Source organism: Mesoplodon densirostris, chromosome 9 (assembly GCF_025265405.1).
Source record: "Mesoplodon densirostris isolate mMesDen1 chromosome 9, mMesDen1 primary haplotype, whole genome shotgun sequence".
In the NCBI taxonomy this organism is placed as follows: domain Eukaryota; kingdom Metazoa; phylum Chordata; class Mammalia; order Artiodactyla; family Ziphiidae; genus Mesoplodon; species Mesoplodon densirostris.
Window position 1 is genome coordinate 94,379,764 of NC_082669.1, and position 22,255 is coordinate 94,402,018.

A 22,255-nucleotide genomic window follows, 5' to 3' on the forward strand; every position below is an offset into this window, starting at 1 on the left:
AGTTAAAATCCATTTTAGAGCACACGTGTAAATGAATTTGTTGTTGTTTTTCCTCCTTGGGGACACTTCGGTCATTTCATGAGGCAGCCTTTCCATTTGGAATTGCCCACAGCTCGCACCAGGCACCGGGGCTCTCAAAGCAGGACCGGTTGCGATTCAGCGTGAAAATGAACTGGCAGGCTTCAGAGGGCAGAGCTGGCCCAGGGCTTGTCACTCTTTCATTCTTCGATTCTGTCTTGGTTAACTTAAGGAAACTTATTTGTTGCTGACATTTCATTATAGCACATCACAAAACAAGTGATGTGTTTGTGGCTAAGCCACTGCATTTTCCTCCCCATCTCAGGCCGGTTTGTATTTGGCAGCTACAAAGCTTTCTGTATTCACTGTCCACACTCTCCTAAGTGACTGCATATACTGGGATAGATCTGTGATCAACATTTTTGATCACTGATCTTTCATGAGTTCTATTATCTATTGATTGTTTTTGTATAAATGCTTGGTTTTTTAAGTAGTGTTATTAGTTATTGCCTTTATCGGTACAGATGAGGAATATTTAGATGTATAACCAAAGCAGGGAATAGTCATTGCACATTAATTCCTTCAGGGAGCTTGGTAGGGCTCTTCTCCCTGAGTTCAGCTTGTAGTCAACTCTTCTCCATTTCTATTGTTATTATTACTACTACTACTGCTACTGTCATTATTATTATCAGTCTGTGTTTCTCTCTTCTTTTTTTCTCCTAAGGAATAGTACCTCTTCACTTTGTTTTTTCTTTAAGAAAAATATGTAAGGTCTTTACACATAGAAAGACATAAATAAAATTTTATGTACATGGATAAATGGGATTATATAATACATACTGTCTTTTTTTCCCCTTTGCAGTTCTCACTTTGGTTTCGAAGTGAATTGTTTCAAATTCCCTGAGTCCCTCGTCTTGTCCATTTGTTGTAGGTATTCCTACACCATTTTTATTCATTCAATCCTTTTTGTCTTAAAATCTCCCAAATTGCACTTTATGCCAAGAGAATCTCTCTCTTCATAGTTTGTCTTCTGTTCACCTTTCAAATCCCATTTCTTCTATCAAACTGAGTCAGTCCAAGGAGAGGTGATGACTGCTGTTGTCTGCTTGTAACATGTAAAAATGCATTTTCCTCTGTGTGTATGTGAATATGAGAAAGAGCTAGAGATGACTGTAAATACACTTGTAGCCTTAGGCTAACCAAGCTCTGATTCATCATGGCCATGAGAATTATTAAAAAATTGATATAGTGTGCTTTTATTGAGTCTTAGTCCTAAGAGGCTAAGTTTGACTAAAAGTTGATCTAAATCATTAGTATGTGGACTTCTTGTGAGGATATAAACATTATAATTATTTCAGTAGGAGGTCATTTTACTTGTGTCCATGGATAGGCAATGTGTGTGGGAATAAATAGTATGTACAGCTTTGCTGAGGTGCTTTAGATGCCTTCATGTTTACCATGATTGTTTTCTTCAGCATTATCTGTCTCCAATGTTAAACCCTTCAAGAGCAGAACTAGGCCTATCCACATTATACTGAAAGTCTGAAGTATGCTGATAAAGTTCTCACAAACTCTTGTGACAGTATCTTATTTATTTTTTTTTGAAATTAATTTATTTATTTTTGGCTGTGTTGGATCTTCGCTGCTGTGTGCGGGCTTTCTCTAGTTGCGGCGAGCGGGAGCTACTCTTCGTTGTGGTGCGCGGGCTTCTCATTGCAGTGGCTTCTCTTGTTGCAGAGCACGGGCTGTAGGGTGCGTGGGGTTCAGTAGCTGTGGTGTGTGGGCTCAGTAGTTGTGGCTTGCAGGCTCTAGAGCCCAGGCTCGGTAGTTGTGGCGCATGGGCTTAGTTGCTCCGCGGCATGTGGGATCTTCCCGGACCAGGGATCAAACCCATGTTCCCTGAATTGGCAGGCGGATTCTTAACCACTGGACCACTGGGGAAGTCCCGACAGTATCTTTTGAAAGATAGTCTTTCATATTTATAATATTACTAGATTATTTCATTGTCTTAATCTTTTTTTTTTTGCCCTTTTCAGGTGTCTGCAGTCGAGTCTTTGGAGGGTCCCCTGCTCCAGGTGGAAGGACTGAGTGACCTTAGGCTGGAGCTTCACAGCAAGAAGATGAACCTCCACTTAGTTCTCATAGACGAGCTGCATCGGCACCTGTACATCAAATCCACTAGCCGAGTTGTGCAGCAGAACAAGGAAAAAGGCAGGATGAGGTTGGTTAAAGAGGCTCTTTGCCACAGTGTCTTGTGGCCATGTAGAATTTTAAGGAATATTATTTGTTTCCCAGAATATTGTTATAGTTTATTTTACTTCTCTTTTTAACATACTGTCTCTGAAAATGTAAGATAGTTTTATGATACCAAATACTCCACATTCTGAAGGCTGACATTCAAAGTTTGTTCATTCCCTCACTGCACATTTCTTGTTGTCCTTTTATGTAAAGATACATAAGAAACATTTACTGTGGGTCTGTAACTGGATCAGAGAGACCTCTGGTATATCTCAGAAGGAAGAGAAAAGAAATCTTTAAATTGGATAGTGAAGTCCGCCTAATTAAGAAATATAGGTGTATGACTATGAAGTTAGAAGACTGTTACTTAGGGCTGTGTTCAGCTTTGGACAGTCCTCTTTCTGGAGTAGTTTAGGGAGGGTTTAGAGAGAGCACTTTTTTTTTTTTTTATATGCCTGGGCTCATTGTAGCACAGTCCTATGTTGAAGGGCCTGGGTGGACTCAGGACATTTATTAGGTTAGGAGAGACCTGGTAGGGAATAAGACCAGATGGTAAGACAGTAGAATGTTGGCATTATTAACATGTATCAGATAGCTGTGCACATCATATGTCCTTCCAACATTCCTTTAAAATAGCTATAAGATTCTTCAGAGGGCAGTTGAGCACTATATACTGTTGATACTTTTTCATCAGGCTATAGATGAGAGGAGCACTGGAAGCAGCGCATGCTGGGAATGAAGTCTATAAAATTCTATTCTGTTCAAACCAGAATTTCCAACTTTGTGTGTGATGCTTCAGTTTAGTCAGAGACCCTGACAGAGAAAGAAGTTTCCATCTCTTTCTGCAGATGGGCACTAGAAAAAGTTAGGCACACAAATTGAGCTAAGGGTTATGTACCTTAGACTTAACTTCAGCACTGCGTCTGAATACACTCTTGTTGGAGAGTAAAGTGGTGGGTGGGAGCTGTGCTAAGGAAATACCTTCCAGAGTGTCTGGTGGTAAATAGAAGATCTAAATAAATTTCTACCTGTGCAAGGATTAAAAACAAAATAACCCCACTCCCTTATAAGCCCAAGGGAAAAATACTTATTTTCCCTTATGCTATAGAATAAGCATTAGGGAAAAAGCATTAAGTTGAGGTCTCGAAGAGCATTTATTTGAAGAAAAAGATTTATAAAGCAAAATAGGAAAAGTTTAGGAGACTTAAATTAAGCTCAAGTTTCCCAAAAGATGCAAGATGAGGTAGTAGGTTAGAATTTTGCTCAAAATTATCACCCTTTCCCCTCCAGTTGAGTGGGAGGGGTGTATTTCCTTCTCTCTGATTTTTTGGCTCTTGCTTTTGCTGATTGTTAGCATGTAACATGAGGGGCTTGAAATTCGCTTGTGCCAGGGAGCATGCCCTGCCATGCGTCTGCCATTGCCATGATGGCGCTGGTCCCAGGAGGAGGCGGAGAGACATGTGGAATCGAGCCATGTTCAGCTGAGCTGCCTAGCCTGAATCAGCCAGTCACAAAAATATGTGCTTATTGTTGAACATGACTGAGATTCTGTGGTTGTATGCAGCAAGCATATAGCTTCTATGAAATGATAATGGGGAGCTATATGAATGGGATTGGGAGAAATGCAAAAAGAACTAACTACAACAGGAACAAAATATAAGGAAAAACCAAAATGATAATAGGGAAATTAAGTCTTTTTTAAAACATTAGAAGAATTAAATCAGTGAAACGAGGGAAAACTTTTCTTATCGTGAAGAAGAAAAACGCAAGATGAAAAAAGAACGATAATGTGAAAGGTGGAGAATGGTGATCAAATGATTTTAGGCATTCTACAGAATGACACTAAAATGATAGTGTTATAGGTTGAATTGTGTCCCCTTAAAATTCATGTTATTGAGGTCCTAACTCCCAGTACCTAACTGTGACTAAATTTGGAGATAGGGTCTTTCAATAGGTAAATAAGTTAAAAAGAGGTCATTAGCCTGGGCCCTAATTCAATATGACTGGTGTCCATATAAGAAGAAGAAATTTGGACACACACTTCTGAAGAGGGAAGACCATGTGAAGACACAGTGATAAGATGGCCGTCTACAAACGTAGGAGAGAGGCCTCAGGAGAAAACAACTCTGCCAACATCTTGAGCCTCCAGAACTGTGAGAAAGCAAATTTCTGTTGTTTAAGCTACCCAGTCTGTGGTACTTTGTCATGGCAGCCCTAGCAAACTAATACAGACAGAAATAGTAGCAATAATTATAGTGTAAAGAAAGAAACTTAAACAGAAAAAAAGACCGTGGTCTGCAAATCAAAAGGATTCAAGGTAAACTTAGTGAAAAACTTACTCTTAGATATGATCATGAAGTTTTTTATGAATTTCAAAAGCAAATACTGTAAGCACCAAGGAGAAAAATTATGTTACCTGCCCTGACAGATATAGTTATTTGCCCACCTGATATCCATTCTCTCCTTTTTTTTTTTTTTAGATGTATTTAATTCCTTTCTTTCTTTCTCTCTCTTTTTTTTTTTTTTTTTTTTTTTTTGCTGTATCGGGTCTTAGTTGTGGCAAGTGTGATCTTTGTTGAGGCAAGTGGGATCTTTCCTTGCAGTGTGGGTTCTTTGTTGCGGCATGCAGGCTTCTCTCTAGTTGTGGCATGTGGGTTTTCTGTCTCTAGTTTGCGGCACATGGGCTCTCTCGTTGAGGTGCGCGAGCTCAGTAGTTGTGGCGCGCGGGCTTAGTTGCCCCGCGGCATGTGGGATCTTAGTTCCCCGACCAGGGATGGAACCTGTGTCCCCTGCATTGGGAGGCGGGTTCTTTACCACTGGACCACCAGGGAAGTCTCTCTCCTTCATTTTTAAGGACAACTCTTGTTTTGTTCTTGGTGGCCATATGTCCAGCTAAAAGGCTACATTTTCCATCCTCCTGTGTAGCTAAAGGTGATTCGTAAGACTTCTGCTTGCAGGCTGTTGAATCAGGACTCACAGAAAAATTCTTTAAAGGTGCCAACTAAACTGGTATGGTCACTCTTTTACTCTTCACTTGCCTTCCTTTACTTTCTGTCGAGGGCATGGATTGATGCCATCGTCTTGGACACTAGTGACCTTGAGGATGAAAGCCAAATCGTGAACTTTTTAATGACATGGGGCCTCCATTATGGCTCTGAATGGGTTTGTATCTTTTATATGGGAAGAAGGAAGTCCTTTTGTTTTACTCAGGCCACGGCTATTTGGGTCTTCTGTTTTATACAGTTAAACTTAGTCCTGATAAACAGAAAGGAGTAAAAATCAGGCTCACTGGGATTTGCTAAACATGAAATGCCAGAAGACAGCAGGGCAAAGTCTACAAGGCATTGAATGGGAAAGAATTGGGACCAAAAATTTCTATACCCAGCCAAGTGGATATAGGCAACACAGAGACAAAACAGATATAAATTAACACAAAATGAAAAGCTAGTGTTCTTTTTCTGAGAAAAGTACTCAAAAATGAACTATAAGATGTAAAGCAAAATCAGTAACTTGAGAACAATAAAGTTGTAGGTGGTTTGAAACTGCTGCCAGGAGTGACTGCACAGCATTAAATATGTAAATTTGCATATAAATAACTGAAAAATATTTTTGTAAGATCAAAAATGTAAGCTGAAAACTATTTTTGGAAAAGAAGGTCTGTGTGGTTGAAGAATACTCTATAATAGTAAACAGGATTAGATAGCTAGTGGGAAGCAACTGCATAGCACAGGGAGATCAGCTCAGTGCTTTGTGACCACCTAGAGGGGTGGGATAGGGAGAGTGGGAGGGAGACGCAAGAGGGAGGAGATCCATATATGTATATATATAGCTGATTCACTTTGTTATAAAGCAGAAACTAACACTCCATTGTAAAGCAATTATACTCCAATAAAGATGTTAAAAAAATAGTAAACAGGATTTATATCACCATATTAAGTTAGTAGAGACTGGGAAATTTGGATAAGCAGGAGATGCAAAGGTGTGCTGAATTCTTAAGACGTCAGAAGTTTTGGGTTTTAATAATTAGAGAAAATGTTTAATTCATTTAATTTTGTGTTTATTAACCTAGATATGTATATTTAAAGATTTTTATATTGAAAAGTCACTAGAGAAGACAGAATCAAATAAAACATATTTTTTATTACAAAGAATGATGTTTTAGCCAACATTCTTGATAGCAAATAGCAGAAATCAGTCCTGGTAATAAAACAAGGAAAGAAATTTAGTGGAAAGTTATCAAGTAGGTCACAGAATCTAAGGAAAGGAAGTCTGTATAATCAGGCTCTAAAACCCTGGAGGGACCAAGGGAGATGAAGCAGCTAAGCATACATCATAGACAAGCCATAGGAAGGGTCTGGTTGGGTTGCTGCATTATGCCTACAATTGCTGGATTTTTAACTCAAGTGAATGATCTCTAAATGTTGCTGCATCTTGCCTTTATTTCTTCAAGATTCAAAGTCTTGGCTGGAAGCATCCAGTTCTTTGAGCTTGAGACATGTCAACTTGTATAGTAGGAAGAAGGGCCAGGCCCTCTTCCCTTTTTGCTTTGACCCAGACCATGGAGAGTGTCTCCAAATACAAAGACTGTTCCAATGGTTGGTATCCAAAAACAAACATGAAAACACAGATTTCTACTGAAGGAGAAAAGAAAAGAAGTCACATGAAGGCACTTATACATATAAAGTAGGACAGATGTTTTTGAAGTAGAAGTGGGAAACTAGTAGAATTGATAAAAGAAGGATACATGCCTGCATGGAAAAAATAAAAATGATTTTTGGAGGCTATGAAACAAAACCCGAATAAATGGGGAGGCTTTCCATGTTCTTAGCTCATAAAGATGTTAAGTCCCAGTTAAATCTCAGTTGAGGTTTTTGGAACTGTCAAATCTGTAGTTCACATGGAAGAATAAATGAGTAAGGATTGTTTAAAAAAAAATTGAGAAGGGAGATTATAAGGGAGGATTTCCTTATCTAATATTAAAGTATATTATAAAGCTACTTTAATCAAAACAGTACAGACATGCAAACACAAAATCAGATTGTTGGAAGGAAATAGAATTTAGAAACAGACCCCAGGATATATGAAACTTCAATATTTTTAAACAGTAGTTCAGTTCAGTGAAGCAAATGAAGGCTATTTGGTAATTCATGTTGATACAATCAGCTGTGTGAAGAAAAGAAATTTAGCTGCCTACCTGTTATTATGTACAAAAAATTCTAACTTGGTTTAAAAAAATCACATGATGTTGGGCCTCCCTGGTGGCGCAAGTGGTTGAGAGTCCGCCTGCCGATGCAGGGGATACGGGTTCGTGCCCCGGTCTGGGAGGATCCCATATGCCGCGGAGCGGCTGGGCCCGTGAGCCATGGCCGCTGAGCCTGCGCGTCCGGAGCCTGCGTGTCCGGAGCCTGTGCTCCGCAACGGGGGAGGCCACAGCAGTGAGAGGCCTGCATACCGCAAAAAAAAAAAAAAAAAAAAAAAAAAAATCACATGATGCAACTTTATTAGCATTAGGAAAAAATAGAATATGTATGTGGGAGGCTTTCTAGGTCCACATCCTACAAAAATAGTACCATTTCATAAAAATACATGTAACAGGATGTTGACTGGAATATTTTGGGCAGAACAACAAAAATATACAAGCTCGATATTCAAGAGGACTATGGTTAAATGAATTATGGTGTATCCATGCTGTGTAATACTAGATATTAAAACGAATGAGAAAGATTTCTTAGTGCTGATAGGAAAAGATTTCCAAGGTGTATTCTTGGGTTCAAAAAAGCCAGGTGAAAAACAGCATGTACATTATGAATCTATTTGTGTAAGAATTAAAAGAATATATACTTAAATATATATCCTTTATATATAGATGTAAAAATTTGTGTGTGTGTGTAAATGATTTCTTGGAAGGATAATGCTGAAAAACAATGATAAAAGGAATTACCTATGGGAAATGGCAATGGGGTGGCAGGGAATAGAAAAGAAGGACTTATTTCATACCCTCTGCACTGGGAATGTATTCACCAGGAGCATGTATTATTACTTTAATAATAATAATAATGCTATTGATAATACTTTTTTATAAAATTATTATTTATTTTTGGCTGTGTTGGCTCTTCGTTTCTCTGCAAGGGCTTTCTCTAGTTGTGGCAAGCAGGGGCCACTCATCGCGGTGCACGGGCCTCTCACTGTCGCGGCCTCTCTTGTTGCGGAGCACAGGCTCCAGACGTGCAGGCTCAGTAATTGTGGCTCACGGGCCTAGTTGCTCTGTGGCATGTGGGATCCTCCCAGACCAGGGCTCGAACCTGGGTCCCCTGCACTAGCAGGCAGACTCTCAACCACTGCGCCACCAGGGAAGCCCTGATAATACTTTTGAAGATTACTTTTAATGAAATGGCAACATGTTTACTGTTAAAAGGAAAACCTAGGGTTTAATATTCTATTCAGGGTGATCCAAAGAATGTTGAAAAAGCATGTGTACATTTTTGTGTGTATGCATGAGTAGGTCTGTGTGTGTGTGTGTATGTGTGTGTAGGGATGGACAGACTCCTTTCTGTTAAATATTTTGAAAGACATTATACTATAATTATATTAGATTATTTTCATTTTCTTTATATTTTCAAAAAAGAACATTTAATACCTTTATAAGCAGATAAAATCCATAAAAAATTATTTAAAAAATGGTTAATCCTTTTACTTGTTGCATGCATCCTGGTTTAATACTTGATCACCCCATTGTATTTCTTGCTCCCTAACTAATTTTTTCTTTTTATGTATGTCTGTTTTCTTTTTGTTATCTTTCAGTGCTTCCCCCTGCCCTCCTGCTTTGCTTAGATTTTAGCTTCACTTTATTTTGTATTGCATGTCTTCACTCTTGGTTTATCATTTAAGACCATGACTGTTTTTGACTTTTCTACCCTCTGAATCATTATTCTTTCTGTATGTTCAGGCAGATCTTAGAACTATAGAGAATTACTGTGTCAGACATTCCTGATTCATTATTCTGTTACATTTTCTTACGAAGGGCATATTATCTTTGACAGACACTTCTCAGCTGAGTTTGATTTGACAAAATATGAGCACTTGCTCTTTGACAGGTGCTGTGCCAGCTGTTGGGGTTATAGGGTGAATATATTAGTTATTAGATTTACAACCTAAAGTTCAGCTCACCTCTGTTAAGTTTCAGTTTGACTAAAGTCAACCAAATGACCTGCTGCTGTGAATTTTGGGCATAATTGGAGATATTTATTATTAAGTGAAGGAACAGAAGTTATAATTAAAATGCAAATATTTAATAAGCTGTTAGCACTTCTAACCCTTCTTAAAAAAAAAAAGACTTCATGGCCTGAAATACTGAAATCAGACACATTTTGAAGTAGATCCTTACTAGTTGGATGAGTGTTGAGTGGCCAGAAAGTCCTAGGAGTTACGGTGGTGTAGGGGGTTGTTGTTTTTGGTATGGTTAAATTTGCTTTATAGTTTTCCTGTCTGCCACCATGTGGTTATTAAATAGCAAACCACTCAATTACAAGATAAAATTACTGATTTTGGGGGGGCTATCTTATACTGGGAAGGATTTTATGTGCATCACCTGTCTTTTTCAACTTGGCTATGAATGATTCTGAATGGATTTAAAGTAAAAATTTGTAATCATAGACCTTTAAGAAGAAAAATAATTTCTATCAGTATTTCTTTGAAATAAAGCTATTCAGAGGATTCATACTAATTAGAAACTCAAAGAACAATCTAATTTTTTTTGTGGTAACATTGGTTTATACATTGTATTGAATATAAGTTTCACGTGTGCAACATTATCTTTTGACTTCTGTATACACTACAGCCTAGAGTGTGCTCACCACCAAAAAATTATTATCCATCACCCTTCGGTTGACCCACTTTACCTCTTCTGCCCTCCTCCCATTCCTCTTCCCCCTGGTAACCACAACTCTGTTCTCTGTGTTAGTGTTATTTGTTTTGTTCTGGTTTGCTCATTTATTTTGTTTGTGTTTGGTTTTTATATTCCATACATGAGTGAAATCCTAGAGTTGTCTTTTTTTGTTTTATTTATTTCACTTATCCTAATGCCCTCAATTTCCATCCATGCTGTTGAAAATGAGGAAGATTTCATATTTTTTATGGCTGAGTAGTATTCCATTTTGTGTGTGTGTGTGTGTGTGTGTGTGTGTGTGTATGTATGTGTATCACATCTTCTTTATCCATTTATCTGTTGATGGGCACTGAGGTTGTTTCTGTTATCTTGACCACTGTAAATAGTGCTACTGTGAACATAGGATGCATGTATCTTTTCGAATTAGTGTTTTTGTATTCTTTGGATAAATACTCAGAAGTGGAGTAACTGGGTCATATGGTAATTCTAGTTTTAATTTTTCCAGGAATCTCCATACTTCTTTCTGTAGTGGCTGCACCAATTTACATTCCCACTAACAGTGTATGAGGGTTCCCTTTTTTCCACATTTTCTCCAAATTTGTTATTTCTTTTAAGAACAATCTAGTTTTGATTTTATTTTTTTGTTCTCAAAAATACTTCCTCTGAGAGATTCAAAACCCTTTGAAGGTATTAATTAATACTTCTCAACTTTATTTCTGATGTATGTATTTCTTTATTTCAACTTTTCTCTCTTCTGAAATGGAAACTAAGGTATGTGATATTCTATAGTAGCAGGTACCTTTCTGTTGAGTTTCACGTCTGAGGTAACTACCTGAGTGGGTGTGCTCCCTGTCTCTTGAACTCTTAAGACTAAGTCCTTCCATGAAAGAACAAGAGAAAAACCAGAAGTCATTTCCAGAGTTACTTGCCTTTGGGTTAGTGTGTACAAAGGAGAAAATTGAAGCCCAAGGGAAAATTTTAGAAAGAGAAGAGAGTCTATGCAAATAGTTTTTACAGTAAATTGACTTTCTAAGAGTTTATTGATGGAGTTTGAGTGCCCTTCTGGCTCTGATAATAAAATCAGCAGGTTATGTTTTTTCAGAGTTAAAATGGCAAGCCATTTATCACCCTATATTTAACTGAAATACATGTTTAGGTTGAAACTGAGAAAATGATCGTAGGTTTTAATCTAAAGTGAATCACGTGCACATCTGTATTTATAGAAGTGTGTATTGTACTTACAGTTATGCATAGCACTGTGCACACACATCTGTACTAACTGCTGCTTCGTTTACAGCCTTGGCGGGCAGTATTGCAGCTATGTACCTGACTTTCCTGCTAATGGATACCTTCATTTATTAATGCTTTAAAAATAACTCCTCCACTTCTGTTATGGATATATTTATTAAATGTATCAAATCTTTTTTCTATCATGTAAAATTGAAATGAACTTCTTCCTAATTATTCAGTAACAGCACTGTAAACATCGGTGGTTATCCTCTGTCTCTTTGGGCATGTGTATCCAGAGGCTGGGGAGATGTGTAGAGCTAGTTTTCCAACTGTGAGTAAAATGCAGGTAGAAGAAGGAGAGGTAGCTGAGGAGAAAAATGAGAATACAACAGTAGTCAGTATAGAAAAGATGAATGGATAAATCTGATCCAATTGATTTTATGATTGACTATTGTAGCCAGTCAGTGGATTTGAAGGCTCTTTTGGGTTTTCTTAAGATAGTGTAGGCAAATAGGAACTTACAGCTTTATATTGGAGGAAGAGAGTCACTGGAACTATGTCAGTTCAGATCCTGGTAAATGCTATTTCTGTTACTTTTATGTCTCATTCCTCACTTGAGGTTTCGCGTTAGTCTGCAAATGATTCCAACACTTGGAAATGCATGAAGTTGGGTATAGCTCATATCTTACTCATACTTGGATGCTCGGCGCTGAGCGAAGTGCCAAGCACATAACAGATGCTGAGACTTGTTGGAGTAATGCTTCCCCCTTCCCTGTAATAAGTGAAAAGGGAGAAGCTAGTGACTGCCATAGTTAACCTCCGGGCCTAGGACAGTGGCTGTAAACATTGTTAACACTAGATAAAAATAATATCTTGAAAGATAATTTTGCCTTTTAACCTAAAGTTTGTATTTCAAAGTTTTCTGAAACATTTTTTTTTTATTAGCTTAGAAATATACATGTACCTTGCATGTGGGAAGTTTCAAAGGAGTGGTGGGAGGGAGATGGGGATATATCACTGTAGGGGGTCAATGTTCAAACTTCCACACATTTTTTTTCTCCCATTTGGGGGAAGGTTTCTTGAAGGTGTAGTCTTGTTCCTGCTCCCCTCTGTCTGCCCTCCCTTTACAGCCCACTTTGAGAATCACTTCCATGGTAGCCACTCTTACTGGTGATGTTATTGGGACTGGAAGGAGGTGAGAGCTATGGCTTTGGCCTGTCTATCCTTGGAACATGAGTTAGAGAGGCTTTTCTTTTAGAGATACAGTGTGATTAGATGATTCAGTTTCTTCAGGGTAGGGCACAGGTGTTATTTGCCTTGGCACTGCCTACATTCTTGGACTTAACAGATGCCTATAAATGGGAATTATCTTGAAAATTTGTTTTTTATAGTCTTTGTGTCATTTAAAATTAATGTGTTTATTTTGGAGACTCCAAAGTTAATTATTAAGATGAGTTGCTAGACCTTTTTGGAAAAGGTGAAATGGGTAATCAAATACTGAATTAACCTGTTTGTGATTCCTTAAATCATCTTTTATAAATCCGATTCTCAACTTGATGAAATTTATGAATCTTTTTTTTAAAGGAAACTAAGTGCAGTGAACTCCCAGTATATGTCAAAAAAAAAAAAAAAAAAAGGTCCAGCTTGAAAAACACAAGTTAATCTAGGCTTAACTACTTAAACTTTCATTCACTTATCATGATAAGGTGTTATTTGATCTTTCTTTGCTGATAAGTTAATTTTAATGTAGAAACAAAGGGGGTACTGAACTTGTGTGGCAGAATTTGGTTATAAGGTGGTCATTCAGATGATCAGAATATACTTAAACTATTTTTTTAACCTAGTATTGTAATAAAAAGGTAAAAATGTAAATATTGATATTTGGAATCCTTCAAATACATTTTTATTCCCGTCTGTGACCACCACTTTACTTGAAATAGACTTGAGATATTTGAAGTCAGAGTATAAAGAGGGTTCATGACAGAAGGAAAGCAGTAAAGGGTGGGCATGTTGTGGGACTTAAGTTGATTTTGGAGAAAATGCTAAGTAACTACTGCTACTTACCCCCTTCAGCTCCCTCGTGAAAGATGCTTCTCCTGTGCCTCTGCTTGATGTTACAAACATTCCTACTCCTCGAAAATTCCTCGATACCTCTCAGTATTCTACTCCTGGAAGCTCAAGTGGTAAGTATTTAATTCTTCAGCCACTCAACTTCTTTTTGGTGGGCTGTGCGGTTCCTGGGCCCAGGCCTGGGGAAGCCTGTGCTGCCAGGGTTGGGAGGGCCTGAGGTTACTTACTGCCTTGGAGCCTGTGATCCGCCTTTTGCCGCCCTCAGAGGGAAGAAGATAGAAGATGATTGGTTGGGCCTATTGCATTATCAGTTTTAAAAACTGACAGCTGAAGCTGGCCTGTCTGCTGACTCCAGCTGTGTTTTGTTTGACCAGCACTGCTTATTTTTCTGAAGTTGAATCTGAATGCTTTTTGATGGAGCATATGCTTTTTGTTTTGATGTTTTGCTGTAACTTCTGTTGATCCTGTTAGCTTTTACCCAGCTGCTGCACATAGTATGTTCCTGGTCTGGTCCGTGAGAGCTTTTGAGTGTGTGACCCCTGCCCTATATCGTGATTCCTTACATCTTCCAGTGGCCTCTCCACGTCCACATGCGCCTGCATGCGCGTGTGTGCGTGCGCGGACACACACAATGCACTTTGAGGACATATCCACAAACTAATCTTGTTTCTTCCTGCGCAACCTAATATTGTGTTGAATAAGACAAAGGAGAGCCATTTTTGCCTATATTTAAAGTTGGGGGAGGGAAGGTGTACTTTGAATATGGATGCAAAGATTTAAGGGACTTCTTCTGGAGTGGCTCAGACCTGCCCCATCAGAAGGTTCATCTCAGCTGGATTCAGACCTTCTGGGCCTCTGCAAAGACCTGCCCTGCTTGTTGCAGCTTTGGGCTAGGGAGAAGGTGACTGGATGTTTTTTTGTGGGCTGTCCCACAGTTGCCTTTGTGTGACGGCTAAATTTCTCAATGCCTTTTAAAGAAAATGGTAATATTGATTATCATTGGCTTTTCAGATAAAACTTAGTTCTTACTAGTTCTGTAGTCCTATAGAGCTTGAAATGATGCAGAGGTAGAAAAATAATTTGGATTCAGTCAATGTGTTTTGTGCAACTAACTGAAAGTGTTTCTTTTGAGAGCCTAACAATATATTATTGCTGGGGCATATTACTTTATAAAATATAATTTAATTAAAATTGAGGGTTATTCAGGCTTGGAATCTTGAAGAGTATTGCTTTTACTGTAGGAAAAGTATAGGAATTGCTTTATAATAAACTTTTTTATTAGTCTTAGTTACGGATTGTTTTTTTCTAAAACCCAAACACTTATTTTTATTATGACACTTAACAAAGGTTTGTGCTCAAGCTTCTTCCTGGAATTAACAGGTTTTGTTTTCTCCCCCTTTCTGTTGTAATACTGCTGTTCTTTGAATTTTGACACTGCTTTGAGCTGTATAGAGTGTGGAATTATGAAATAGAAAATGCGTTTATACTTTTGATCTGTATTTTACCTCTACCTGTTGTGGAAATTACCAATTGTTAGATCTTTGTGTTTTTATAATGTGAATTATTGCTTAGCCTGGTTATATCAATTTACATAAATGTTGCTGAGTCAATGGCCAAGTGAAATAAAAATTTTAATTGTTCATGAAGAGATAATGGGTCAGGCATTTTGAAAATGAAAAATATAAATACCAAATAAGCTGAAGAAAATGCCAGTGGTGGCAAATTTCAGTAGAAACTAATTTTGCAACATCTATTATTTTTAATCAGACAGCTCTTCCTCTTTGCGCACTTTTCCCGTCTGGCCCTGTAGATAGCCTTTATCACTGAGTGGAGTTCATAGTGACACTTTGACTTCAGTAGTCTGTCCCTTTGTTCTTGGGGATGACTCTGGAAGAACTGTGTGATAGATGAGTGGAGCTTGGGACCATTATGGAGACGGCTTGTAGATATGTGCACAAACCTTTCTTTTTAGAAAAGCTCATTTCCTTGACTTGTTTGGAAGACTGTCGATCTCTTGATTTTTCTGGGGGGTGACTGAAAAAGAAGGTAATTAAATTATTATTGATTAAAGTCAATAGTAGCAGTAGTTAAGATGTGTTTTAGTACCTTCTATCTGTGAAACAGTAGAAATAAGTGCTGTACGTGAATTAACTCATTCAGTCCTTCAGCGATCTTATGAGAGAGGCACTATTAGCCCCATTTTACAGATAAGAAAACCAAGACTGAGGGTGGTTAATAATGGGTTTAAGTTGACACAGCTGACAAATAGTAACTGCGTTCCAGAGTATGCTCAGTTTGTTTTCCTGAAAATAAGGTATTATGGGATTTCCCTGGTGTTCCAGTGATTAATACTCTGCCTTCTAGTGCAGGGAGAGCGGGTTTGATCCCTGGTTGGGGAGCTAAGATCCCACATGCCTCGTGACCAAAAAACCAAAACATAAAACAGAAGCAATATTGTAACAAATTCAATGAAGACTTTAAAAATGGTCCACATCAAAAAAAAAATCTTAAAAAAAAAACAACCACCAAAAACTAGGTATTAGTTTTCTATTGCTGCCGCAACAAATTACACCATATGTTGATCATCTTACGGTTGAAGTCTGTAAGAAGTCTGACATGGGTCTCATTGGGCTAAAATGAAGGCTGTGGGCAGGGCTATGTTCCTACCAGAGGTTCTACAGGAGAATCCATTTCTTTGCCTTTTCCTGCTCCTAGAGGCTCTTGCTTTCCTTGACTTGTGGCTCCCTTCCTCCATCTTCAAAACCAGGGATGGTGGGTCACATCTTTCTCGGGTCACATCCTTCCCACCTCACATCTCTCTGACCCACTCTTCTGCTTCCTTCTTCCTCTCTTACGGGCCCATGTGATTAAATTGATTCCCACCTGGATAATCCAAGATCCTTTCCCCATCTCAAGGTCCTTAACCTTCATTTCACGTGCAAAGTCTCCTTTGCCATGTAAAGCAGCATATTCACAGACTCTGGGTATTAGGACATGGATATCTTTCAGGGACCATTATTCTGCTTATCACACTCTGCACTACCTATCTTCTGACTTAAGTTATTTTTAGGAGCCAATGTATAAAAATTTGACTTTCTTGAAATTATGTGTGAAGCCTTTGCAGTTCTAATTTTTAGGACTATATTAATCCAGGTCACATTATTAAAGGGGATCGTATAAATGAGGAAGATGTAAATTATGTAGAGAACTGCATAAACTGTTACTAAGTAAATAGAAAAGTGTGGGGTTGAAGAAATATACTATAATAAAGGACAGAAATTTTGTCTTATTCTTTTTTTTTTTTTTTTTTTTTTTTTTTGCGGTACACGGGCCTCTCACTGTTGTGGCCTCTCCCGTTGCGGAGCACAGGCTCCGGACGCACAGGCTCAGCGGCCATGGCTCACGGGCCCAGCCGCTCCGCGGCATGTGGGATCCTCCCGGACCGGGGCACGAACCCGTGTCCCCTGCATCGGCAGGCGGACTCTCAACCACTGCGCCACCAGGGAAGCCCTGTCTTATTCTTAATAATGAACGGGAGTCTGTTTGTGAAGTGCTCTGCAAGGCAGCCTAGAAAATAATAGTCATTTTCAGCAGGGAATTTAACGTAGGCTCTTAAAGCTCCTCTCTCATCTTGTGAAATAGTAGGATTGAGGGTGTAATCCATTAGAACTGACATTTTTATAGAGGAAGTTACAACAGGGAATCCCTGGGTAGAATAGATCTCCCATTGGGGTGCCATAAATGAAAGTTAGAGGTGATTCCTGAAAACTTTCAGATTATTATTAATTAAATGAGAATTTTGATGGCTTGTGAATGAGTCGTTTTTCAGATGTCTTACTTAGAGGTAGAGTTGTGAGTGACTTTTCTATGAGAGGAGTTCTTTTTAAATTAATTTTATTTTTTATTTTATTTTTGGCTGCGTTGGGTCTTGATTGCTGCGCGTGGGCTTTCTCTAGTTGCGGCGAGTCGGGGCTACTCTTCATTGCGCTGCGTGGGCTTCTCATTGTGGTGGCTTCTCTTGTTGCGGAGCACGGGCTCTAGGCGCACGGGCTTCAGTAGTTGTGGCACGTGGGCTTCAGTAGTTGTGGTTCGTGGGCCCTAGAGCGCAGGCTCAGTAGTTGTGGCACAAGGGCTTAGTTGCTCTGCGGCATGTGGGATCTTCCCGGACCAGGGTTCGAACCCATGTTCCCTGCATTGGCAGGCGGATTCTTAACCACTGGGCCACCAGGGAAGTGCCCGAGAGGTGTTCTTATCATAGTTTACATGTTATAGTTTGCAAGATACATTACATCATTCAACTGATGAAGCAGTCCTACAGGGTAGTTGGGGCAGGTACTGTTGTCATTATCAGTGACAACACTGATATTGTCACTGTTAAGATTATTATATTTATGTGACTATTTAAGTGTATTTTCAGGTGTTTAAGTTATCCTAAAAGTTGTATGGAATTATATATGTCTATGTATCATCTAATTAAAAAATAAAACATTTACTTACAAAATGCAAAATCAAGGCACAGATTGGCAGAAGCAAGCAACCCATTAAGAGGAAAATGATTAGCATCCACATAATTTTCTTACATAATAATGAAAAAAAGCAATGGCATAATAAAGAACTGGGCAAATAACGTGCAATTCACAGAAGAGTCTATATACATGGAAAGATTGGCATTTATCTGACAGACGGTAAGTATTCAGAATATATAAAGAATCCCTATAAATCAATGAAGCAAGCAAGTAGGAAAATAGGCAAAAATATGAACAGGCAGTTTGCATAAGAGGGCACCTATGCTAGTAGATATATGAAAAACTGCTTATACTCCAGTTAATCAAGTCTTATTTTATTTTATTTTATTTATTTATTTATTTATTTATTTTTTTTGCGGTATGCGGGCCTCTCACTGTTGTGGCCTCTCCCGTTGCGGAGCACAGGCTCCGGATGCGCAGGCCCAGCGGCCATGGCTCACGGGCCCAGCCGCTCCGCGGCATATGGGATCCTCCCAGACCGGGGCACGAACCCGTATCCCCTGCATCGGCAGGCGGACTCTTAACCACTGCGCCACCAGGGAGGCCCCAAGTCTTATTTTAAAAACTCATTTTACAAATGTGGAAACTGAATCCTGGGAGGTTGAGTGATTGGTCCAGGTCCAACCAAGATGGTAATTGTTGGAGGCTGGCCTCATGCTGTCCTCACTCTGAATATGCAAAAGATGTATTTTGCAAGCCTTTTTTCTGTTATTCTCATCAGTCGCAGTATTTTGTAATATACAGGGAAAATAAAGTCTAATTTAGAAACAGTAATTCAACTATAACTTAGGTAGAAGGATGGGCGAAGTGTGGAGAAAAGCCAATAATTACAGTAAAATGTTGGTTTAAGCTTCTGGATTCCCATTATGTCTTTTTATTTGGCAAACTGCCTTTGGAACATTTTGACTGAGCAATTACTCCCAAGGTACACAGGCATTTCACTGTGGCTTCTTTATTCATTTTATTCACACTCCTGCTGGGATTGCTGTGAATATAACTATAATGAAATTGGACTTCCTACTCCCTTCCTTTTTGGAACCAGCATAGGTTAAGCAATAAAACTTTAAGAGATCACAAATGAAATGATTTTTTTTTCTTTTGCTGCTGTTTTCTTGATGTGTGTTTTATTTCATCAAACCGTGTTCTGAGACTTGATAATTATCTTAAGAATTTGGGTCTGATATTTAAAAAATTCTCTTTACGTGCGTTGGGAGCTATGAATCCTAACATAAAAGGAGATGAAGTTTCTCTTTTTGGAACTCAAATGTCTAGAATAGTGAAGATCTGATTCTCCAGAATCTTGACACCTTTTGAGTTACTTCTGCCCTCAGGACAGGACCTCCCTTGGTATTTTTTTTTAAATTAATTAATTAATTAATTATTGGCTGCATTGGGTCTTTGTTATTGCGTGTGGGCTTTCTCTAGTTGCGGCGAGCGGGGGCTACTCTTTGTTGCGGTGCACGGGCTTCTCACTGCGGTGGCTACTCTTGTGGAGCATGGGCTCTAGGCATGCGGGCTTCAGTAGTTGCAACAGGCGGGCTCAGTAGCTGTGGCTCGTGGGCTCTAGAGCTCAGGCTCAGTAGTTGTGGCGCATGGGCTTAGTTGCTCCGCGGCATGTGGGATCTTCCTGGACCAGGGCTCAAACCCGTGTCCCCTGCATTGGCAGGCAGATTCTTAACCACTACACCACCAGGGGAAGTCCCCTCCCTTACTATTTTAAATCAACTGTTTCTGAAGTATCCTTGTATTTGCTCTTATTAAATATCTTTGACTTCTATGATTGGTCAAAAGTAGAGTTGAGGAATATATATACAAGGGAGACAAAATAGAACTAATAATTCAAATGTTTCTAAATGTAAAAATGAAGAAAGATCAGAGTTTATTTTATGAAAAATATTAATTTTAATGTATAAAATGTATTTAATAATATAGTTTATAAATATGAATAAATACTATATAACATATACACATATATAAATATATAGACCCAGAATTGCCAAAGTAAATCTGAGGAAAAAGAACAAAGCAGGAGGCGTAACCCTCTCAGACTTCAGACAAACTACAAAGCTACAGTAATCAAAACAGTATGGTATTGGGACAAAAACAGACATATGGATCAATATATAGAAACAATATATATAGTCTGCATTTACACGTGTACAGCCTATATACACATATACATACATACACACAGTAAAAGTATGAAAACAAACAGGAAAAAGATACAGAATATAAATACAGGTATACCTCAGAGGTAGTGTGGGTTTGTTTCCAGACCACCACAATGAAGTGAGCCACAGGAAGTTTTTGGTTTCTCTGTGCATGTAAAAGTTATGTTTACAGTATACTGTAGTCTATTAAGTGTGCAATAGCACTATGTCTAAAAAAACAATGTATATACATATCGTAATTAAAAAACACTTTATTGCTAAAAGATGCTAACCATCATCTTAGCCTTCAGTGAGTTGTAATCTTTTTACTGAAGTAAAACGGTGGAGGGTCTTGCCTTGGAGTTGATGGCTGCTGACTGATCATCAGTCATCATCAGGTGGTAGTTGCTGAAGGTTGGGAAGGCTGTGACAATTTCTTAAAATAAGACAGCAATGAAGTTTGTCCTATTGACTGACTCTTCCTTTCACTTGAACACTCAGAGGCCATTGTAGGGTTATTAATTGGCCTAATTTCAGTATTGTTGTGTCCCTGGGTATAGGGAGGCCTGAGGAGAGGGGAACAGCCAGTCAGTGGAGCAGTCAGAACACACACAATATTTATCCATTAAGTTTTCCATCTTACTTGGCTGTGGTTTGTGGCATCCCAAAACAGTTACAGTAGTTACATCAGAGATCACTGATCACCATAACAAATACAATAATAATAATGAAAAAGTTTAGACAAATTGTGAGAATTACCAAAATGTGACAGAGTGAGCACATGCTGTTGGAAAAATGGCGCTGATAGACTTGCTTGACTCAAGCTTGCTGCAAACCTTCTATTTGTAAAAAATGCAGTATCTGCAAAGCACAATAAAATGAAGCACAATAAAACAAGGTGTGCCTGTATTCTGTATTTATTAAAATATTTATAATCAATATGTATTATAAAATATGAATATTACATTATTCATGCATCAGAGATCAATATAACCACCACCTATGTACTTCCCACTAGATTAATAAATCTTACTATTTTTCTATATTTGCTCCAGATTCTTTTTTAAAAAAATAAAACATTACATGTGTAATTGCAGCTCCCATGAATTCATGACTTCTTTCCCAATTCTTTCCTCTCCCTTCTACCCCAGACGTTAGCTGCTATTTTGAAATTGTTCTGCATCTTTTTCCTGTATGTTTTCATACTTTTACTATGTGTTTGTATGTATATGTGTACATATTTTGGGCATCTGTCCAATAGAAACAATGCTATATATATTTATATTTATATATAACTTTTATGCTTATACATGCAAACTGTATTGTCCTTTGAATATCTTAAGGCTTAAGTAAATTAATTTACTTATTTACTTAATTTAAATTATATAATTGCTTAATTAACTTATAATTATATAATACAATATGTATCATTCTACTCCTGGAGTGTTTCATTCAACATTGTAGTTTTGGATTTTCTCACGTGCTGTAACTTTAGTTTATTAATTTTACTACTCATAGTATTTTATTATATAACTAGATCATACTTTATTCATTCTGTTATAGATAGACAAGGTATAAGTTGTTTCTTGTTTTTCATTATTGGGAACCTTACAGCAATGAAGATTCTTGTGCATATTTCTCTAGGACAGAGTTTCCCAGCCCCTGGAATGGTTTATAGTATATCTAAGATAAACATTTCAGCCTTTGGAATAGCCAGTTGCGGCAGTCAGAATCCCTCGGCAAGTCCTTTCTAGCCACATGCAACCACCTTCATATACCCTAGCTGTGCTATAGAAGTACTATTATTTTCTGTATGTGCCATGATGCCCAGGAGGTAGGGAAGCCTTGCTCTTATGGTGCATGTGTGTGTATGGATAGGAATGTTGTGCCTTTTAAAGTTTACTTGCAATTGATTTCTAAAGTAGTTATACCAATGTAGAATTCTCCAAGCAGTGCCTGAGCTTTTGTTTCTCTACTTCTTGCTGTTAAAATTGGCTTTGTTAGACTTTAATTTTTACAAATTGATTTCTGTAAATGTGACAGGTTTTGTGTTTTTAATTTTAGATTGCATTTCTCTGGTTTTCAATGGTCTAATGGTTTCTAATGGTCTCTTTTGTGAATTGTCTATTGTTAGCACA

The 22,255-nt window shown here is 38.2% G+C and overlaps 1 protein-coding gene across 1 annotated transcript in view; it reads left to right on the plus strand.

The window, feature by feature from the left end:
- The window catches only part of EXOC4 (exocyst complex component 4), an 828,650-nt gene that overhangs the window by 50,288 nt on the left and 756,107 nt on the right, over positions 1–22,255 (plus strand). The window contains exons 4-5 of the mRNA XM_060108317.1: positions 2,055–2,239; positions 13,445–13,554. Coding sequence (XP_059964300.1) covers positions 2,055–2,239; positions 13,445–13,554 — 295 coding nt within the window. The remainder of the gene's footprint in view (positions 1–2,054; positions 2,240–13,444; positions 13,555–22,255) is intronic.